This window comes from Thalassophryne amazonica, chromosome 11 (genome assembly GCF_902500255.1).
Source record: "Thalassophryne amazonica chromosome 11, fThaAma1.1, whole genome shotgun sequence".
NCBI lineage: Eukaryota > Metazoa > Chordata > Actinopteri > Batrachoidiformes > Batrachoididae > Thalassophryne > Thalassophryne amazonica.
In genome coordinates this window covers 44371886-44387218 of record NC_047113.1, presented here as the reverse complement: position 1 = coordinate 44387218, position 15333 = coordinate 44371886, and the positions used below count along the sequence as shown (strand labels likewise).

The window sequence follows — 15333 nt, the reverse complement described above, 5'->3', positions numbered from 1 at the left end:
TAAGGTTTGACTCAAAGACAAGCGATTAGCAACAAAGTTAAAACTACGTTCTTTCAGCTTCTCCCTGTTTCATTGCGGGTCACCCCAGCAGATCTGATATAGATCTGCATATTGATTTGACACAAGTGTTATGTTGGATACACTTCCTGACACAAGTCCAAGTTACATGGAGAATGGGAACCCTGTGCTTTGGAAACAACTGTGCTGCTTGGTCACCACGCTGCCATTAGCAGCAAAAGCAAACAATCAAGATAAATGATGAGGATCAAAACTGTAAAATCAGGATCACAGGTTATGTGTTCAGAATGTGAGATAATATATGAAAGCAGTAATATTCTCACACAGTGAAAAAGAAAGATAAAGGAGGATGTAAACAAGCTGTAGCACCTTGGAGGAAGTATGTGCCCTCTGAGTGCCATTCTCGTTAAGATTTACAATACAAGAAGGGTATTGTAAAATAATGGGCATTTCTCAAATGGCGGTAATGTGCTTACGTTTACATTTATAATGATTTGAGTCTGTAATTTTAGCGGAGTGCAGGTTTTTTCCTGTCGAGGGGAACTGAAAGTCAGAAGCTGCGGCGCGTGCGCAGTGCGTGTGTTGCGCAGCAGCCGAGGAATCCGACGCTGCTAACTTTGAACAAGTGTCGTTTTACCACAGATTTATTCGTCTGTTAACGATGTAAGTTCGGAAATTTTTTAACAACAACTTGATTAAAGTAACCGCGCGACGTCTTTGAAGGTGTTTATCGCTTTAGACGTGTGAACGTTGGTTTCGCTTTGAAGCTAAATGTTAGCAAGGTACAGGCGCTTGTTATTGTTTTTTCTATTTATTTATTTTTTGTAGCGTGACCAACAAATCGTGATTGATCACTTGATTGTAGCTGGGTGGTTAGAGTTGTTTCGAAGTGATTTGGGAAGTTCATTTTAAAGCTGCTGACTGAGGTTAAAGGTGCTGTTTGTTGTCTCTGTTTAGGGTTTTGCTTTGACCATGGCTACTGCTGCTGCTGTTGTCACCAAAGCCAGCCTGAGAGAGGACCTCACCTGTGCCATCTGCTGTGATCTCTTCAGAGAGCCTGTCATGTTGGCCTGTATGCACCACTTTTGTAAAGCCTGTATCTCCAGGTACTGGAGAGGAATTCAGGGGACCGTGACCTGCCCTCAGTGCCGCAGAGAGTTCAGCAATAGACACTTCCAGACTAACTACCTTGTGACAGCTATGGTGGAGAAGGTTAGGGTGACCACGTCAGACACCAAGAACCGAGAGGTGAGTGACGCTGTGTGGAATTAAAATAACACATCAGGGATTGGTGGTCTGGGAGTGTTTGACAGTCTTAAATCAATGATTAACGTTGATGTATGTTACAGTGTGATCCTTAAGTAGTTTGAGAGTGATTCGTGTACGCATCACAAAACCCACAGTTCAGTCGGATCACAGTTTTTAGTGTTGGATTGGATCATTTTTTGGATCAGCAAAAAGAGAAGCACTTTGCTTTTCATTTTTCAAAAGAACTTAAAGAACAATGGAAAAAGTCCTGACTGAATCAAATCAATATGTCCAATGTTTCAGTAGTATTTTATAATTAAATACTTAATTCTCACTCACTCACTCAATCTTCAACTGCTTTTCCGGGTTTGGGTTGCGGGGGGCAATTGTCATCCAATACTGCAAACTCAGGTGTCAAAATTCAACCCCTCATTTGCTTTGTGACACCTTGGCTAACAGCTCAAGTAGGGGATTGCCTGTTTGGGTGAAAGATAGTAGGGACCTTGTGTGCCCAGTGACCCACTACAGTAACCATTAAGGCCCAAACACGAGAAGGCTAATTGGGCTCTGGTGAAACAAGAAGTTGTCAATGGCAGATCAGGTGGAGGAGATGATTTCTTGTAACCCAGCGGCTGTGAAGGACAATGAAGGCTGCAGCAGGTCCTCAGATCACGATCGTCTGAGATTTCCCAGCCATTAGACCAGGCTAAGGATATGTCAAGGACCGTGTGTTTGTTCGTGTGCGGTGACATTCCCACCTTAAACGAACCCACATTCAGGTCTTTCTAGATGCCTTGCCACTAAGGGATTGCCATGACTGTAAATTTATTTTCTGTTTTCTTAGCAGATGATGAAGGGTTCAGAAAATGCAATATTGAAAGCAAAATGGGGTAGTGCACCTATGCCCTACTTGGGTTAAATGAATACTGCCTTCTACTTCCTGTTTCTCTGTATGTAGTTGTGTCTCATTTTATTTGTGTTAGTGCAGCAAATGGTACCCAACAGTGTATTGATTTTGGACAATTACTTCTTCAATATGCATTGAGTACTCTTAAGAACTTTGACTCTTCTGTCAAGTAAGTATTCATTCCACTAGATTTTTGTACTCACTTCCGCAAACTAGAAACGTTGCACAGACAAGACAACGTCCAAACCACTGCTCCCCGAAACTGCTTTTTGAAAGCAGTTGATTTTAAGTTTGTAATTATGAAAACTGACTGTACAGCATTGACATTCCACAATTGCGATCATATCTGTTAGTTTCACTTTCAATTTATTTTTATTTATATAGCACCAAATCACAACATTGCCTCAAAGTGCCTCACACGAGTAAGGTCAAACCTTATCAACCCCTCCAGTGGTAAAGTACTTTATTACACCCTAAACATATCTTGCTGGAATGCCTATGTGCGATGTTCTCTCTCCACTCTTTTATGTGACTTGAGAGGATTATGTAACTCACAGCTAGGACACCAATATAAATGTGGTGGTGGGGGTGTACAGGAAAACAAAAGTGCATGGACATTTTAATGCAATACAAACTTAGTACAATAAATCCTGTCTATGTGAAATGTGTATTTAATGTTCATTCCCTACCAAGGATATGTGTGTGTGAATGTATGCGCGCGTGTGTGTGTGTGTGTGTGTGTGTGTGTGTGTGCGCGTCTCTATATATATAGAGAGAGAGAGAGAGAGAGAGAGGATAAACCCCTCAAGACTTATAATCTCCTTTTCAAGGGGGTCCTCAATAATAACAACAAAAACATCCAATGGGCAAGATGTGATGTGCAGCCAATCAGAAAGCGAGGTGACGGACGTACGGAGCGGAAAATAAAATCAAAACAGCTGTTCTGACTTACCAGAAAGTCCGGTGGTTGCGCTGTATCCACTCCTTTAAAGAATGTCTTTTCTTTTTATATTGTTTTTTTTCCCTCTGTTTTAAATAGTCCACAAAGTATCTCCATTTGTTTACTCTGAAGTCACGTTTAATCTCGAGAGATTTTGCGAGATTTCCTGTCTGAGCTTTGAATGTTCGTGTGTGGTGGTGTTGTCCTTACCGTGTGGCTGAATACCACACACTGTACGACCAAACCTGTTAGAGCTATGATTGTTTTTATCTTCACGTGTGTGGTCTCTCAGGTTTTGGAAACCTAAAGATAATTTTTAAATCCCGACGTGTGAACCAGACTTTATGTGTTCACCATGCATTAGCTGATATTAACATTCGCTACAGTCATAAAATCATATGATCACATAATTATTTCATGTGCAATCAGCTGTTTTTCTTCCTCAAATTTGTTGTCTGGGAACTGGTATGCTTTGAGACTCGAATTTTTAGCTGTGAAATTCTGGCATCTCACTCAGTGAAGGGTGTTTTTACAGATATGTGACCTTACGCCATTCTGAAAGTGTCGTGAGTTTATGAGTCTGGGTAACATTCCTCAACTGTGAAGGTTATTACAAATGAATAAGAAGTAACTACCTTGTTATATATTAAATTCAGATGTATGTATGTATGTATGTATGTCCAGCACATGGTGTGTCGTGCCATGTTTTGTGCAGTTTTGAGTATCAGCAGATCAAAGTTTTGCTGTTATCACAATGTATGTTCTTGTTGTAATTATTGTGACACAAGTAAAAGTGCATTAGTGCACCACAGCAAGTGTGCACACAGCCGTCCACATAAATGTCTTACCTTATACTTTACTATCCTGTGCAGGAGGGAGAAGAAGCATTTATAATTGATTCGCAGCCCTCTCCTAAACAAATCACAAAGTGCCCAGAGCTTCCCACCCTTATTCAACTGGTGGGGTTCCAGTGGACTGCACTGGAATGATGATAGTTTCTAATTTTATTTGTTTGCTCCATTACGTCTGTCAAGGAGTTCATTTCCTTTGTCTGTCAGAATAATGAAAAAAGTGAATAAAACTGTGTTGTAAAAAAAATATTATGAAACATTTGATATTGGAGTCACTTTGATGATATGACTTCAGATCTTGAACTTAATTATCACCTTCTTTAACATTGCCCCTTTGACTGTCTGTTTTAAGCAGCTTTGCAGTGGAGAGGGACAAGGTTTTTGTTTTAGTGTTTCTAAAATCTCTTTGGGAACTTTGTAATGAGTCAAGTTACAGTACTGCTTCTGCCAACTGAAAGGGGCAGTGGTTAATTCCTAAAGTATAGGATAGATGTTCAAACTTCCAGCTGTTACACATTTTGTGTATCTGGCTCACAGTTACACTGTAATTATGTAGTTGTGTGCAAAATGACACAAAAGCTTTCAATTGCCAAAATAAGGGTAGCTGTTGCCTTCCGTTTCCCTGCTGCAACCAGCCGTGAAGTAAATTTTTTTAAAGTGACTGCTGGTACAGTAGTGTTCAGAATAATAGTAGTGCTATGTGACTAAAACGATTAATCCAGGTTTTGAGTATATTTCTTATTGTTATATGGGAAACAAGGTACCAGTAGATTCAGTAGATTCTCACAAATCCAACAAGACCAAGCATTCATGATATGCACACTCTTAAGGCTATGAAATTGGGCTATTAGTAAAAAAAAAAAGTAGAAAAGGGGGTGTTCACAATAATAGTAGCATCTGCTGTTGACGCTACAAACTCAAAAGTATTTTTAGACTTTGTGGGGGATTCTTGCAAATAAATTAGCTTCACACAGGCATCTTCTAACTGTCACAGCATTTACAGGTAACTCCAGACTGTCTTTGATCATCCTGGAGCTGATCAATGGGTGAGCCTTTGCCATTCTGGTTATTCTTCTATCCATTTTGATGGTTGTTTTCCGTTTTCTAAAACGCATCTCTGTTTTTTTTTGTCCATTTTAAAGCATTGGAATTCATTGTAGATGAACAGCCTATAATTTTTTGCACCTGCGTATAAGTTCCCCTCTCCAATCAACTTTTTAATCAGATGCTGTTCTTCTGAACAATGTATTGAATGTCCCATTTTTCTTAGGCTTTCAAAGAGAAAAGCATGTTCAACAGGTGCTGGCTTCATCCTTAAATAGGGGACACCTGATTCACACCTGTTTGTTGCACAAAATTGACAAACTCACTGACTGAATGCCACACTACTGTTATTGTGAACACCCCCTTTTCTACTTTTTTTTTTTACTAATAGCCCAATTTCATAGCCTTAAGAGTGTGCATATCATGAATGCTTGGTCTTGTTGGATTTGTGAGAATCTACTGGTACCTTGTTTCCCATGTAACAATAAGAAATATACTCAAAACCTGGATTAATCTTTTTAGTCACATAGCACTACTATTATTCTGAACACTACTGTATGTTTTCCTGAATGTGCTGCACATCAAAATAGCTCTGCAGTGATATGAGCACAACTGTGTGCTTTCTGGTAAAGGCACCAAAGTAGTCAGTAGTCATTAAGTAGTCAGTTCAAGTCTGGCAGACTGCCATCTGTGTCCAAGATTAAATCAGCCTGTTTCAAAGGAGTTTGCACATAATCTGTCTGGAAAACATGCATGGACACAACTGGTCACCCAAAATGGAATGCAGTTGTTCTTCCATTTTGGGTGACCATTTGTGTCTGCGCACGTCATTTATGGTTATTGTAGTGCACGGCTCGATGGAAATTCCTGGCCTTATTGGCAGCTGAGAAGATGCACTGTGATGGCCCTGAGGGTAGATAAGGATGTGTTTGTTAGAGAAATGTGTGACCAGATGTCTCATCACCTGTGGTCAAGTGACCATTGGCCTGCTTACAGTGGAATCAAAGCACTTTATTCCTCCAAGCCTACTCTTCAGCTCTTCACAGTCATGGCAGGCCACTCCTTGGTCCTGACACGTGCCTCTGCTGCAGTGTCCTGTTTGGCCGGCTAGTTTGTGCAGTTGAGTAGGACTGATCTTTTTGCCATCTCCAGTGCCAGGATACCTGTGGTTGATTCTCATCATAGATTCTCTCTAGTAAACTGTGAAGCACACACTCTTCATTAACTTGAAGTCAAACAGCTGAAGGCAGGAAAAGCTGCAGGAATCACCTGTGTTGGAGCTGAACTCCTCCAGAGTGGTGGAGAATGGAGATGCTCTTGGCATTGTAAATAATCTTTGTTTCAGACTTGGAGACCTGTATCATCTCCACAGACTGGGAGAATGGACTTATCATCTCACTCTGAAAAGGAAAGGGTGATTGCCTGGATTGGAACAACTACAGATTATTACATTAATCTGTGGGCCAGGAATGTTGCTTGCAATGATTATTTGCTCGGTGAGTGGAGAAGTCTAGCTTCACACCCAAGTAAGCAACTAATTACTGTATCTTGAGTTCTGTCATTACTCACCGAACACAAGCATGAATATTGGCAGTGCTTCTTTGCAGATTTTTTTTACAGTGTTTCTTTCAGTTGAATGGACTGATCTTGGTTTTTCAAACAAGGAAACTGCTCAAATTGTATTAGAAGTGATGTCGTTTTGAACTCTTACTGTAACAGCTCTGAGCATCGCCTCTGATACACACTGCTGATCTGTGTGAATACAGTAGGGTTATTGCCTATTTAGAGAACATCCATTTTCTATACTCGCTTACTCCAGTTAAGGGTTGCTGGAGCCTATCCCAGCAGTCATGGGGTGTGAGGCAGGGTACACCCTGGACAGGATGCCAGTCTGTCTTAGGGCCACATATAGACAGACAAACACATTTACACGCACACTTACACCTACGGACAATTTAAAGTTTCCATTTCAGTGAACCTGCGTGTCTTTGGATGTGGGAGGAAGCCGGAGCACCCGGAAAATACGAGGAGAACACGCAAACTCCACACAGAAAGGCCACAGGTGGGAATCGATCCTGTGACCTTCTTGCTGTGAGGCAACAGTGCTAACCACTAAACCACCAGGTTGTCCTGTTTAGAGAACAGTCTCAAAAATGTGTTAAACATGCACCGTGACTGCCGTGAAGCAGGAGCTGCCGTGACTGTTCAGGCTTATAAAGTGAAGCAGAGATTGTGTGCATGCACTTATTTGATAAATAAAGTGCGATCTTTCTTAATTTGACCAATACAGATCAGTCAAGTAATACAGTGATTGGGCAGATTTTAATTTGATCCGATCAGATCGGGACATCTTTGATTATCAGACTTTTTTTTTTTTATGACCTTGCCTTTAATCTGCTTCCAAATGTAATCATCTGGAGACACTTACCAAGGAACATTCTAACCAAGTGTAGAGAATATATGCTCACCAATTTCACAGTTATTTACTACACACAAGAGCAATCACATTACCCTGCACTACTGCTGGCACGCAGGGTGTAAGTAACCTCTTGATCTGGAGCCACATCTTCAACTGACTTTTCTGACATCCAGTATTTCATCATTTTTGCAACATTGTTTTTTTGGTCAGACAAACAAATGGAAATGAACTGCTAGACACAATGGAGCAGAAAGTCTATACTACAAACACTCATCATTCCCATGCAGTCCAGTAGAACAACACCACAGTCTACAGGCTGAAAGTATCAGAACTGAATCCACACAAACTCATCATAATGTTGGATATATTCCAGAGCTGCGATAATTTACGTGCCATTAAGAACCAAGAAGGCACTGGCCTTTTTTTCAAGATTGCCTTATAAGCTGATTGATGCTATTGTCAGCAGTTATGTGACTGTACATCATTCTGAAAATGCTGCAAGTACACGAGTCTGGCCAAATCGAGTCGTTCTTGAACAGGATTACTGCTTGTGTATGAGTCTCAAGAAATCGTACAAATGGGTGTATGACTTCACATGCTGCCATTAAGTGAACTTCATTTTTTTTTTCCAGTTCAGAAAAAAGTTCTAGTTCTAACCTCAAAGCATCCATGTTCCCAGGCACCTACTGTGAACAACAACAACAAAAAAAGTGATTTGATAGTGTTGCCACTTAGTGTGTGTTTGTGCATAAAATTAGATTTTCTCAAACTTCCTTGCATCAGTAGTACTTAATTGCCACTTTGTTACTGTAGGTACACTGGTGTAGCTCTGTGTTAATGAGTTACAGTAGTGTTCAGAATAATAGTAGTGCTATATGACTAAAAAGAATAATCCAGGTTTTGAGTATATTTGTTATTGTTACATGGGAAACAAGGTACCAGTAGATTCAGTAGATTCTCACAAATCCAACAAGACCAAGCATTCATGATATGCACACTGTTAAGGCTATGAAATTGGGCTATTAGTAAAAAAAAAAGAAAGTAGAAAAGGGGGTGTTCACAATAATAGTAGCATCTGCTGTTGACGCTACAAACTCAAAACTATTATGTTCAAACTGCTTTTTTAGCAATCCTGTGAATCACTAAACTAGTATTTAGTTGTATAACCACAGTTGTTCATGATTTCTTCACATCTACGAGGCATTAATTTTGTTGGTTTGGAACCAAGAGTTTGCTTGTTTACTAGTGTGCTTGGGGTTATTGTCTTGTTGAAACACCCATTTCAAGGGCATGTCCTCTTCAGCATAAGGCAACATGACCTCTTCAAGTATTTTGACATATCCAAACTGATTCATGATACCTGGTATGCGATATATAGACCCAACACCATAGTAGGAGAAACATGCCCATATCATGATGCTTGCACCACCATGCTTCACTGTCTTCACTGTGAACTGTGGCTTGAATTCAGAGTTTGGGGGTCGTCTCACAAACTGTCTGTGGCCCTTGGACCCAAAAAGAACAATTTTACTCTCATCAGTCCACAAAATATTCCTCCATTTCTCTTTAGGCCAGTTGATGTGTTCTTTGGCAAATTTGGACCTCTTCTGCACATGTCTTTTATTTAACAGAGGGACTTTGCGGGGAATTCTTGCAAATAAATTAGCTTCACACAGGCATCTTCTAACTGTCACAGCACTTACAGGTAACTCCAGACTGTCTTTGATCATCCTGGAGCTGATCAGTGGGTGAGCCTTTGTCATTCTGGTTACTCTTCTATCCATTTTGATGGTTGTTTTCCATTTTCTTCCATGCGTCAGTTTTTTTTGTTTGTTTGTTTTTTTTTGTCCATTTTAAAGCATTGGAGATCATTGTAGATAAACAGCCTATAATTTTTTGCACCTGTGTATAAGTTTTCCCCTCTCCAATCAACCTTTTAATCAAACTACGCTGTTCTTCTGAACAATGTCTTGAACGTCCCATTTTCCTCAGGCTTTCAAAGAGAAAAGCATGTTCAACAGGTGCTGGCTTCATCCTTAAATAGGCGACACCTGATTCACACCTGTTTGTTCCACAAAATTGACGAACTCACTGACTGAATACCACACTACTATTATTGTGAACACCCCCTTTTCTACTTTTTTTTTTTTTTTTACTAATAGCCCAATTTCATAGCCTTAACAGTGTGCATATCATGAATGCTTGGTCTTGTTGGATTTGTGAGAATCTACTGAATCTACTGGTACCTTGTTTCCCATGTAACAATAAGAAATATATTCAAAACCTGGATTAATCTTTTTAGTCACATAGCACTACTATTATTCTGAACACTACTGTATAGTTGGGTGTACATGTTCTAAACCTACAACCAGGAACATTGGTAAAACATATGAACACCAGTCTACACACACAACCAGCTTTATTTGACCTGCTCTTCGTCTTACCTGCCTATTAGTCTCCCATCATCCTGTTCATCTATCATTGAGTTTTGTAAGATATGTATTTGATGAGTTGCAATGTAAAAGTGCCTCCATATGCTTCTCTTGTCTTCACACTGCTTTGACTGAAATGCTGCTAACAGAAACAAATGAAGGATGCTCTGCAGCATTATCACCAGAGAAAGGAAGAGTTCATCAGTGTAATTTGCAGAGACAAGAACAAGATGGATATCATTCAGGTATGCGCCTCTGCTGACATGCAGCAACAGTAGCGATACACATAACGGCTGTTTATAGTGTCGGTGTGCATGTTCAGTGGTGTTAGCAGAAATAGTGATTTGACAGTTTTTGCTTTGATATTTATGAAACATAATGGTCTTTTACTTGAGTGCACAAAAGCCTTTCTAACCTCTTGTTTGAGTGTGGATGTTGTACGTAGCTAAGCAAAACTGAAAAAAAAAACAAAAAAACATTTACATTAGAGCGCTGCGGTTGTAGACACAAACCCCCGCCAACACTAGTTTGCAGTTCCACAAATTTTTACCTTGGAAAAAATTTTCAAGGTCAAAGTCCTGTTAAAAGTGGCTTTTCATAAGCTAAACTAGATGTGATCAAGTCTCAGGAGTACGTATTTAGTTCATGCACTTGAATCTAAGTTTTTTTGTGGTGGTGTCAGGTTTTTATTTCTTCTACATTGTTTTCAGTCTCTGAATTCTTTTTCACATAATTTTCACATAACATTGTTATCTCTGCTATGCACACTTTGTCATTTCTTTTTGGCACTTGGTTTCTGACTGATAACTGGAAGATCAACAGACAAAATTGGAACCTCCATCCAATTTTGGTGGTGTAGGTAAATTCATAACAGAAAAATGTGAGTGATTGAGGCACTTTTGATTGAGAGGTAATGCAAAATGTACACAAAATGGGTTTCTCAATATTAAATTCACATATCCAAAATCCGGATCTAATCCAGATCAAACTTTGTCAGGTGATAGTGAGTGCCAATCTGCACCTCACTTTCGATACATGAAAAATTGTGGGCTCCAGGATGTTCACAAATAAACAAACAGGGAACAAATGAGAACATAACCTCCAACTTTTTGAAAGAGGTAATAAATATGCAGTTTGAGTCAAACTTGTCAGATTTTCTGCCACACGTTGCAGTCAGGAAGCACTCCACTTGTCATTTTGACGAGCCTTGGATGCTTATAAATTCCTAACTGTAGCAGTGCACATAGTGCCATGATTAAATTGTTTGCATGTGAAACCTATCATTCATTCCTACCTCAGAGAGTCGGTACAGATTTGCAGGCCCGTGTACGAGGAGAATTCAGAGCTCTGCAACAGCTCCTGCAAGATGAGGAGACCAGCATGCTGGAAAACCTTAGGAGAGAGCAGGATGAGGCTCTGGAGAAGCTGCAGTGCCACCTGGAGACCAACGAGAAGGCATTGGGGGAACTTGAAGACAATATTCGAGTGCTTGAGAAGGCCAGCACGGCCACTAATGATGCCTGTCTGACTCCGGTAAGATATAGTTGCTTATAGTTAGTTTTAGCTGCTTGGAAAATAATGGATATGAATCAGCGTATGTAATAATTTTTATGCCTCATAGTCTTTATGTTCATCATATTGACTACCGGTCACAGTGGTACGCTAAACATCCCCTCAGTGTTAATGTGCCCTTAATGTGCTTTGTCTTTTCTTTGCCCTCTGTCTAGCTTCCACAGCCAGGGTAAGTTTTCATTACTCTTGTTGATCAACAATATGGCGTTCAGCTTTTGTTGCATGTTCACTTGATTTACATTTCCATTTAAGGCCAGGTTGTTTGTGTTGAGAATAAATGACCTCATGCGTCACTTAATGTAGATTTTCTTTTTGGTCAGATCACGTAAGCAAATTGAAGCTGCTCCCAATTTTGACCTAAATGCCTTCAGCAACAGATACATCGGCCCACTGCAGTACATCACATGGAGAAAGATGTTCAAGTTTTTGAAGCCAGGTAATTTTCCCTTCACATGTGTTCCATTAGATACAAAATTGCTTGAGCTGGTTTTGGTTCAGATTCAGTCATAGAAGCAATGAGGATGTAAATATTTTTATTTTATTTTTTTTGCCAAATAATAGCAATAACATTGTTGATTTACAGCTGTGTTTTGTGTACAGATGTGTTTTCAGTTTAAAGGGCCTACAGTGATCTCCAAAAGTATTGGAACACTCGGTATTTCACACATTTTAATTTGTTTATGCCATTTCTAATACAAAAAAAATTCTAATTTCTAAAATTATCTTCCTTCAACTCAAACTGAAAGCAGATTCTCTACAGCGATATAAATTAATTAAAAGTATAAAAACCAAGATGATGGGTTGCGTAAGTAATAGAACATTTTGGTATAATACCTGTATGGTATTGGTATAATACCTGTAAATAATCACTTTTATTGCCAGTTTTCTTCAGACAAGTCAGAGGATGGATACATGAACATTTCCAAGTCACTGAATATGTCTTGGACTTTATTTACATAAATTCTGAAAAAATACAAACAGCATGACACTCTATGGTAAATCTGTGTGGAGTAGATACTAGGTTTCAAAAACTGAGTGACTGTGCAAGAAGGAGAAAAGTGAGGAAAGACACCCAGACAACCCAGAAGAATTTATAGGCTTCTGTGGCTGTTATTGGAGAAATTGTGTATAGTGCATGTTTTGCATTTTGTATCCCCAGTTATACAGCTTCATGAAGTGGTACAGAGGAGGATTTTCTTTAACCAAAACATCAAATCTCGGTTTGTATCTCAGATGTACCTTCTGGGAAATTGTAGCTGAACTTTAAGGTCTTCTTTTTAAGAAAATCCTCCTCAATATCAAGTTGTATAGATTTACTTTCAGGTTGAGTTTAGGGAATGTAATTTTAGATTTTTTTTTTTTTTGTATTATTAATATTTTTGTATTTGAAATGGCATAAACAAATTAAAATGTGTGAAATACCAAATGTTCAAAAACTTTTGGAGGGCACAGTATCTCACTCCGGTCAACACTACTTTTTAAAAATTTATATCCCAGATCATAAATCATTACTTCCAACTCTCTAATTTGTGCGAGTCCTGACAAACCTGATAAAAGTAAAATAAGTCACCGTGTATCTGAAATATGGACAACAGATTGACAGCCATTTAGGATTATAATAATGATGTAACGTCAAGCACTGATTATTATCTGTCTAAAAGTCACTCCACCTGTGTCCATGAATGGAAAGAAAAGAATCCATGGTTAGATCCAAGTTTTGAAGACCATTCTCACACTGTGCTGGGTTTCACTCCTGCAGTCTTTCCCAGAGGCACTCAGAATAAATAAGTAAATAAATAAAAATAAAAAAGCTTTCCACTTTCCTCCTCAAAATATTATCTTTAGAAATTCTGCCCACCTAATAAGCATGACTAGTCATGTGAATACATCCTCCTAAAACACACATTTGAACAATTTTGACATATACACTGTCAAAGTCCACAAAAAAACACTGATTTCACACTAAGAAATTCAGTTTTTCCCATTCATTGCAATAGAGAGCCTTGCGTTGGAGTACCGTAAAGCAGTTCTTGTTTCTCGTGAGACCCGAGACTCTCATTCAAAGAACACCTTGGGGGGAGAGCTCCCATTCTCCCCAATAGGGCAGCGCAGTCTCGTTTGAATTAGGGATTACCTAACAAGCTTGATGGGTAGTAATTATTAAAGGGGTCATATAGTGCAAAACCAGTAACACAGTGATATGATACGGTCACCATCCAAAAATTTTAATCACCCACCCTTATGTGACACCCCACAGAAGTTCTAATCTTTCTTTATTTGTTTCACCACAAAGGTCCTTCACCATTAACGTTTGATGTTGACACAGCGCATCCAAGTATTTTTGTTTCCAATGACAAAAGGATGGCTCTTGAAAGTGACAACATGCTTTCACGCAAGGGCCCCCATCATAAGCGCTTCCTCCAATGCGTCAACATTCTGGCCACGCAGGGCTTCCAGGCAGGTCGGCACTACTGGGAAGTCGCAGTGGGTTCCAAACCCAAATGGGACCTGGGTGTGGCTTCTGAGACCGTGAACAGGCACATTCGGATTAAGCTGAGCCCTGAAACAGGCTACTGGACTCTGCGGCTGCGTAACGGCAATGAGTACTCAGCTGGAACCCAGCCCTGGACAAGGCTGCAACTCTCCTCACCACCTCAGAGGATTGGCGTTTTCTTAGACTGTGAGGAGCAGAGGGTATCCTTCTACAACGCAGATGACATGAGTCTGCTCTACTCGTTCACCGAGGGGCCGAGGGGCAAAGTGTTCCCGTTCTTCAGCCCATGCATTTTGGAGCGCGGGCAGCGACCCCAGCCAATGGAACTCATCCACCACCCTGCTGTTGCTTTGTGTGTTTAACACAGGCCAGTCAATGAAAGATGTTAATTTTACTCATTGATCACAGATTATCACTTGGCTGTTAAAGCAAAGTACATAACACAGTGTTTTACTCTGAAACACTTCTTGAAATCCTTGATATGTCATAAGAATTACTCTGGTCACTATTACAAAACAAAAATGGTTAAATGTGTCATAACATGGGCAGCGCGGTGGATTAGTGGTTAGCACTGTTGCCTCACAACAAGAAGGTAATGGGTTTGATTCTTACCTGTGGCCTTTCTGTGTGGAGTTTGCATGTTCTCCCCGTGTTTGCGTGGGTTCTCTCTGGGTGCTCCAGCTTCCTCCCACATCCAAAGACATGCAGGTTAGGTGATTTGGAAACCTTTTAAATTGTCCGTTGGTGTCTGTGCAGGTGTGAATGTGTTTGTCATATGTGGCCCTGTGACAGACTGGGGTCCTGTCCTGGGTGTATCCCACCTCACTCCCCGTGACACTTAATTGGAGTAAGCACTTGAAGATGATTGAGTGCCATAACATCATTCTGTGATCAAGTGAAACCACCTTTGATGATCATTTTGTTGCTTCCATGTGTTCTGTATGCAAAGTTTTTGATTTTGTTGACCAAGCTGTGCCTCCAGTTTGTACAGTGATGAGCAGTTAGTTGTTAATGATTTGATTTGTGTAGTTGTAAAGATCAATCACTCAAGACCTTTTCCAATTAATCTGTTATGCACTTGAAATTTGTGTGATTCCTCATTGTACATCTTAGAAAAGGACAATCATGAGAAATGACAATGATTTTGAAATGTGTCAAATGAAACAATAAACCAAGTCACTTTTTCTTCTTGAATAAACGCACTCTTTGGCTCTTCTGTGCAGCTGTGACACAGCGCGCACTTAACGTGACCTCGCTTCAAATAATCAAGGATGTTATTAAGCATCATCAAAGCAAAGGGCTGCAGTGTTTGGTGGGAATCCAGAGGCGATTCACAAAGGCTGCAATTGAGAAGGCGAGGTCTGCACCTGGATTGGAACGTTTGAATACATGAGCCATCTCTGGCACT

General features: G+C 40.0%; 1 protein-coding gene across 3 annotated transcripts; it reads left to right on the top strand.

Annotated features, from left to right (window-relative positions):
• Nucleotides 1–561: 561 nt before the first annotated feature.
• trim105 (tripartite motif containing 105) lies at nucleotides 562–14435 on the top strand. Of its 3 annotated transcripts, none has more exons than XM_034181418.1 (7): nucleotides 562–681; nucleotides 976–1266; nucleotides 10009–10104; nucleotides 11159–11392; nucleotides 11587–11600; nucleotides 11752–11867; nucleotides 13725–14435. In XM_034181418.1, the coding sequence occupies exons 2-7, from the start codon at nucleotides 991–993 to the stop codon at nucleotides 14285–14287; spliced, it is 1299 nt and encodes a 432-aa protein (XP_034037309.1). In that variant the 5' UTR covers nucleotides 562–681; nucleotides 976–990; the 3' UTR covers nucleotides 14288–14435. The 3 variants fall into 3 exon arrangements, with proteins under 3 accessions (XP_034037309.1, XP_034037310.1, XP_034037311.1); XM_034181419.1 differs by having other exon boundaries at nucleotides 661–741; XM_034181420.1 differs by having other exon boundaries at nucleotides 670–800.
• The last annotated feature ends 898 nt before the right edge of the window (nucleotides 14436–15333 follow it).

Coding starts and splice junctions, on each gene's coding strand:
- trim105 (XM_034181418.1), top strand. CDS start 991: ATGGCTACTGCTGCTGCTGTTGTCACCAAAGCCAGCCTGAGAGAGGAC. Junction 1,267..10,008: donor CAGACACCAAGAACCGAGAG/GTGAGTGACGCT, acceptor TGCTGCTAACAG/AAACAAATGAAGGATGCTCT. Junction 11,868..13,724: donor GTTCAAGTTTTTGAAGCCAG/GTAATTTTCCCT, acceptor TTCACCACAAAG/GTCCTTCACCATTAACGTTT.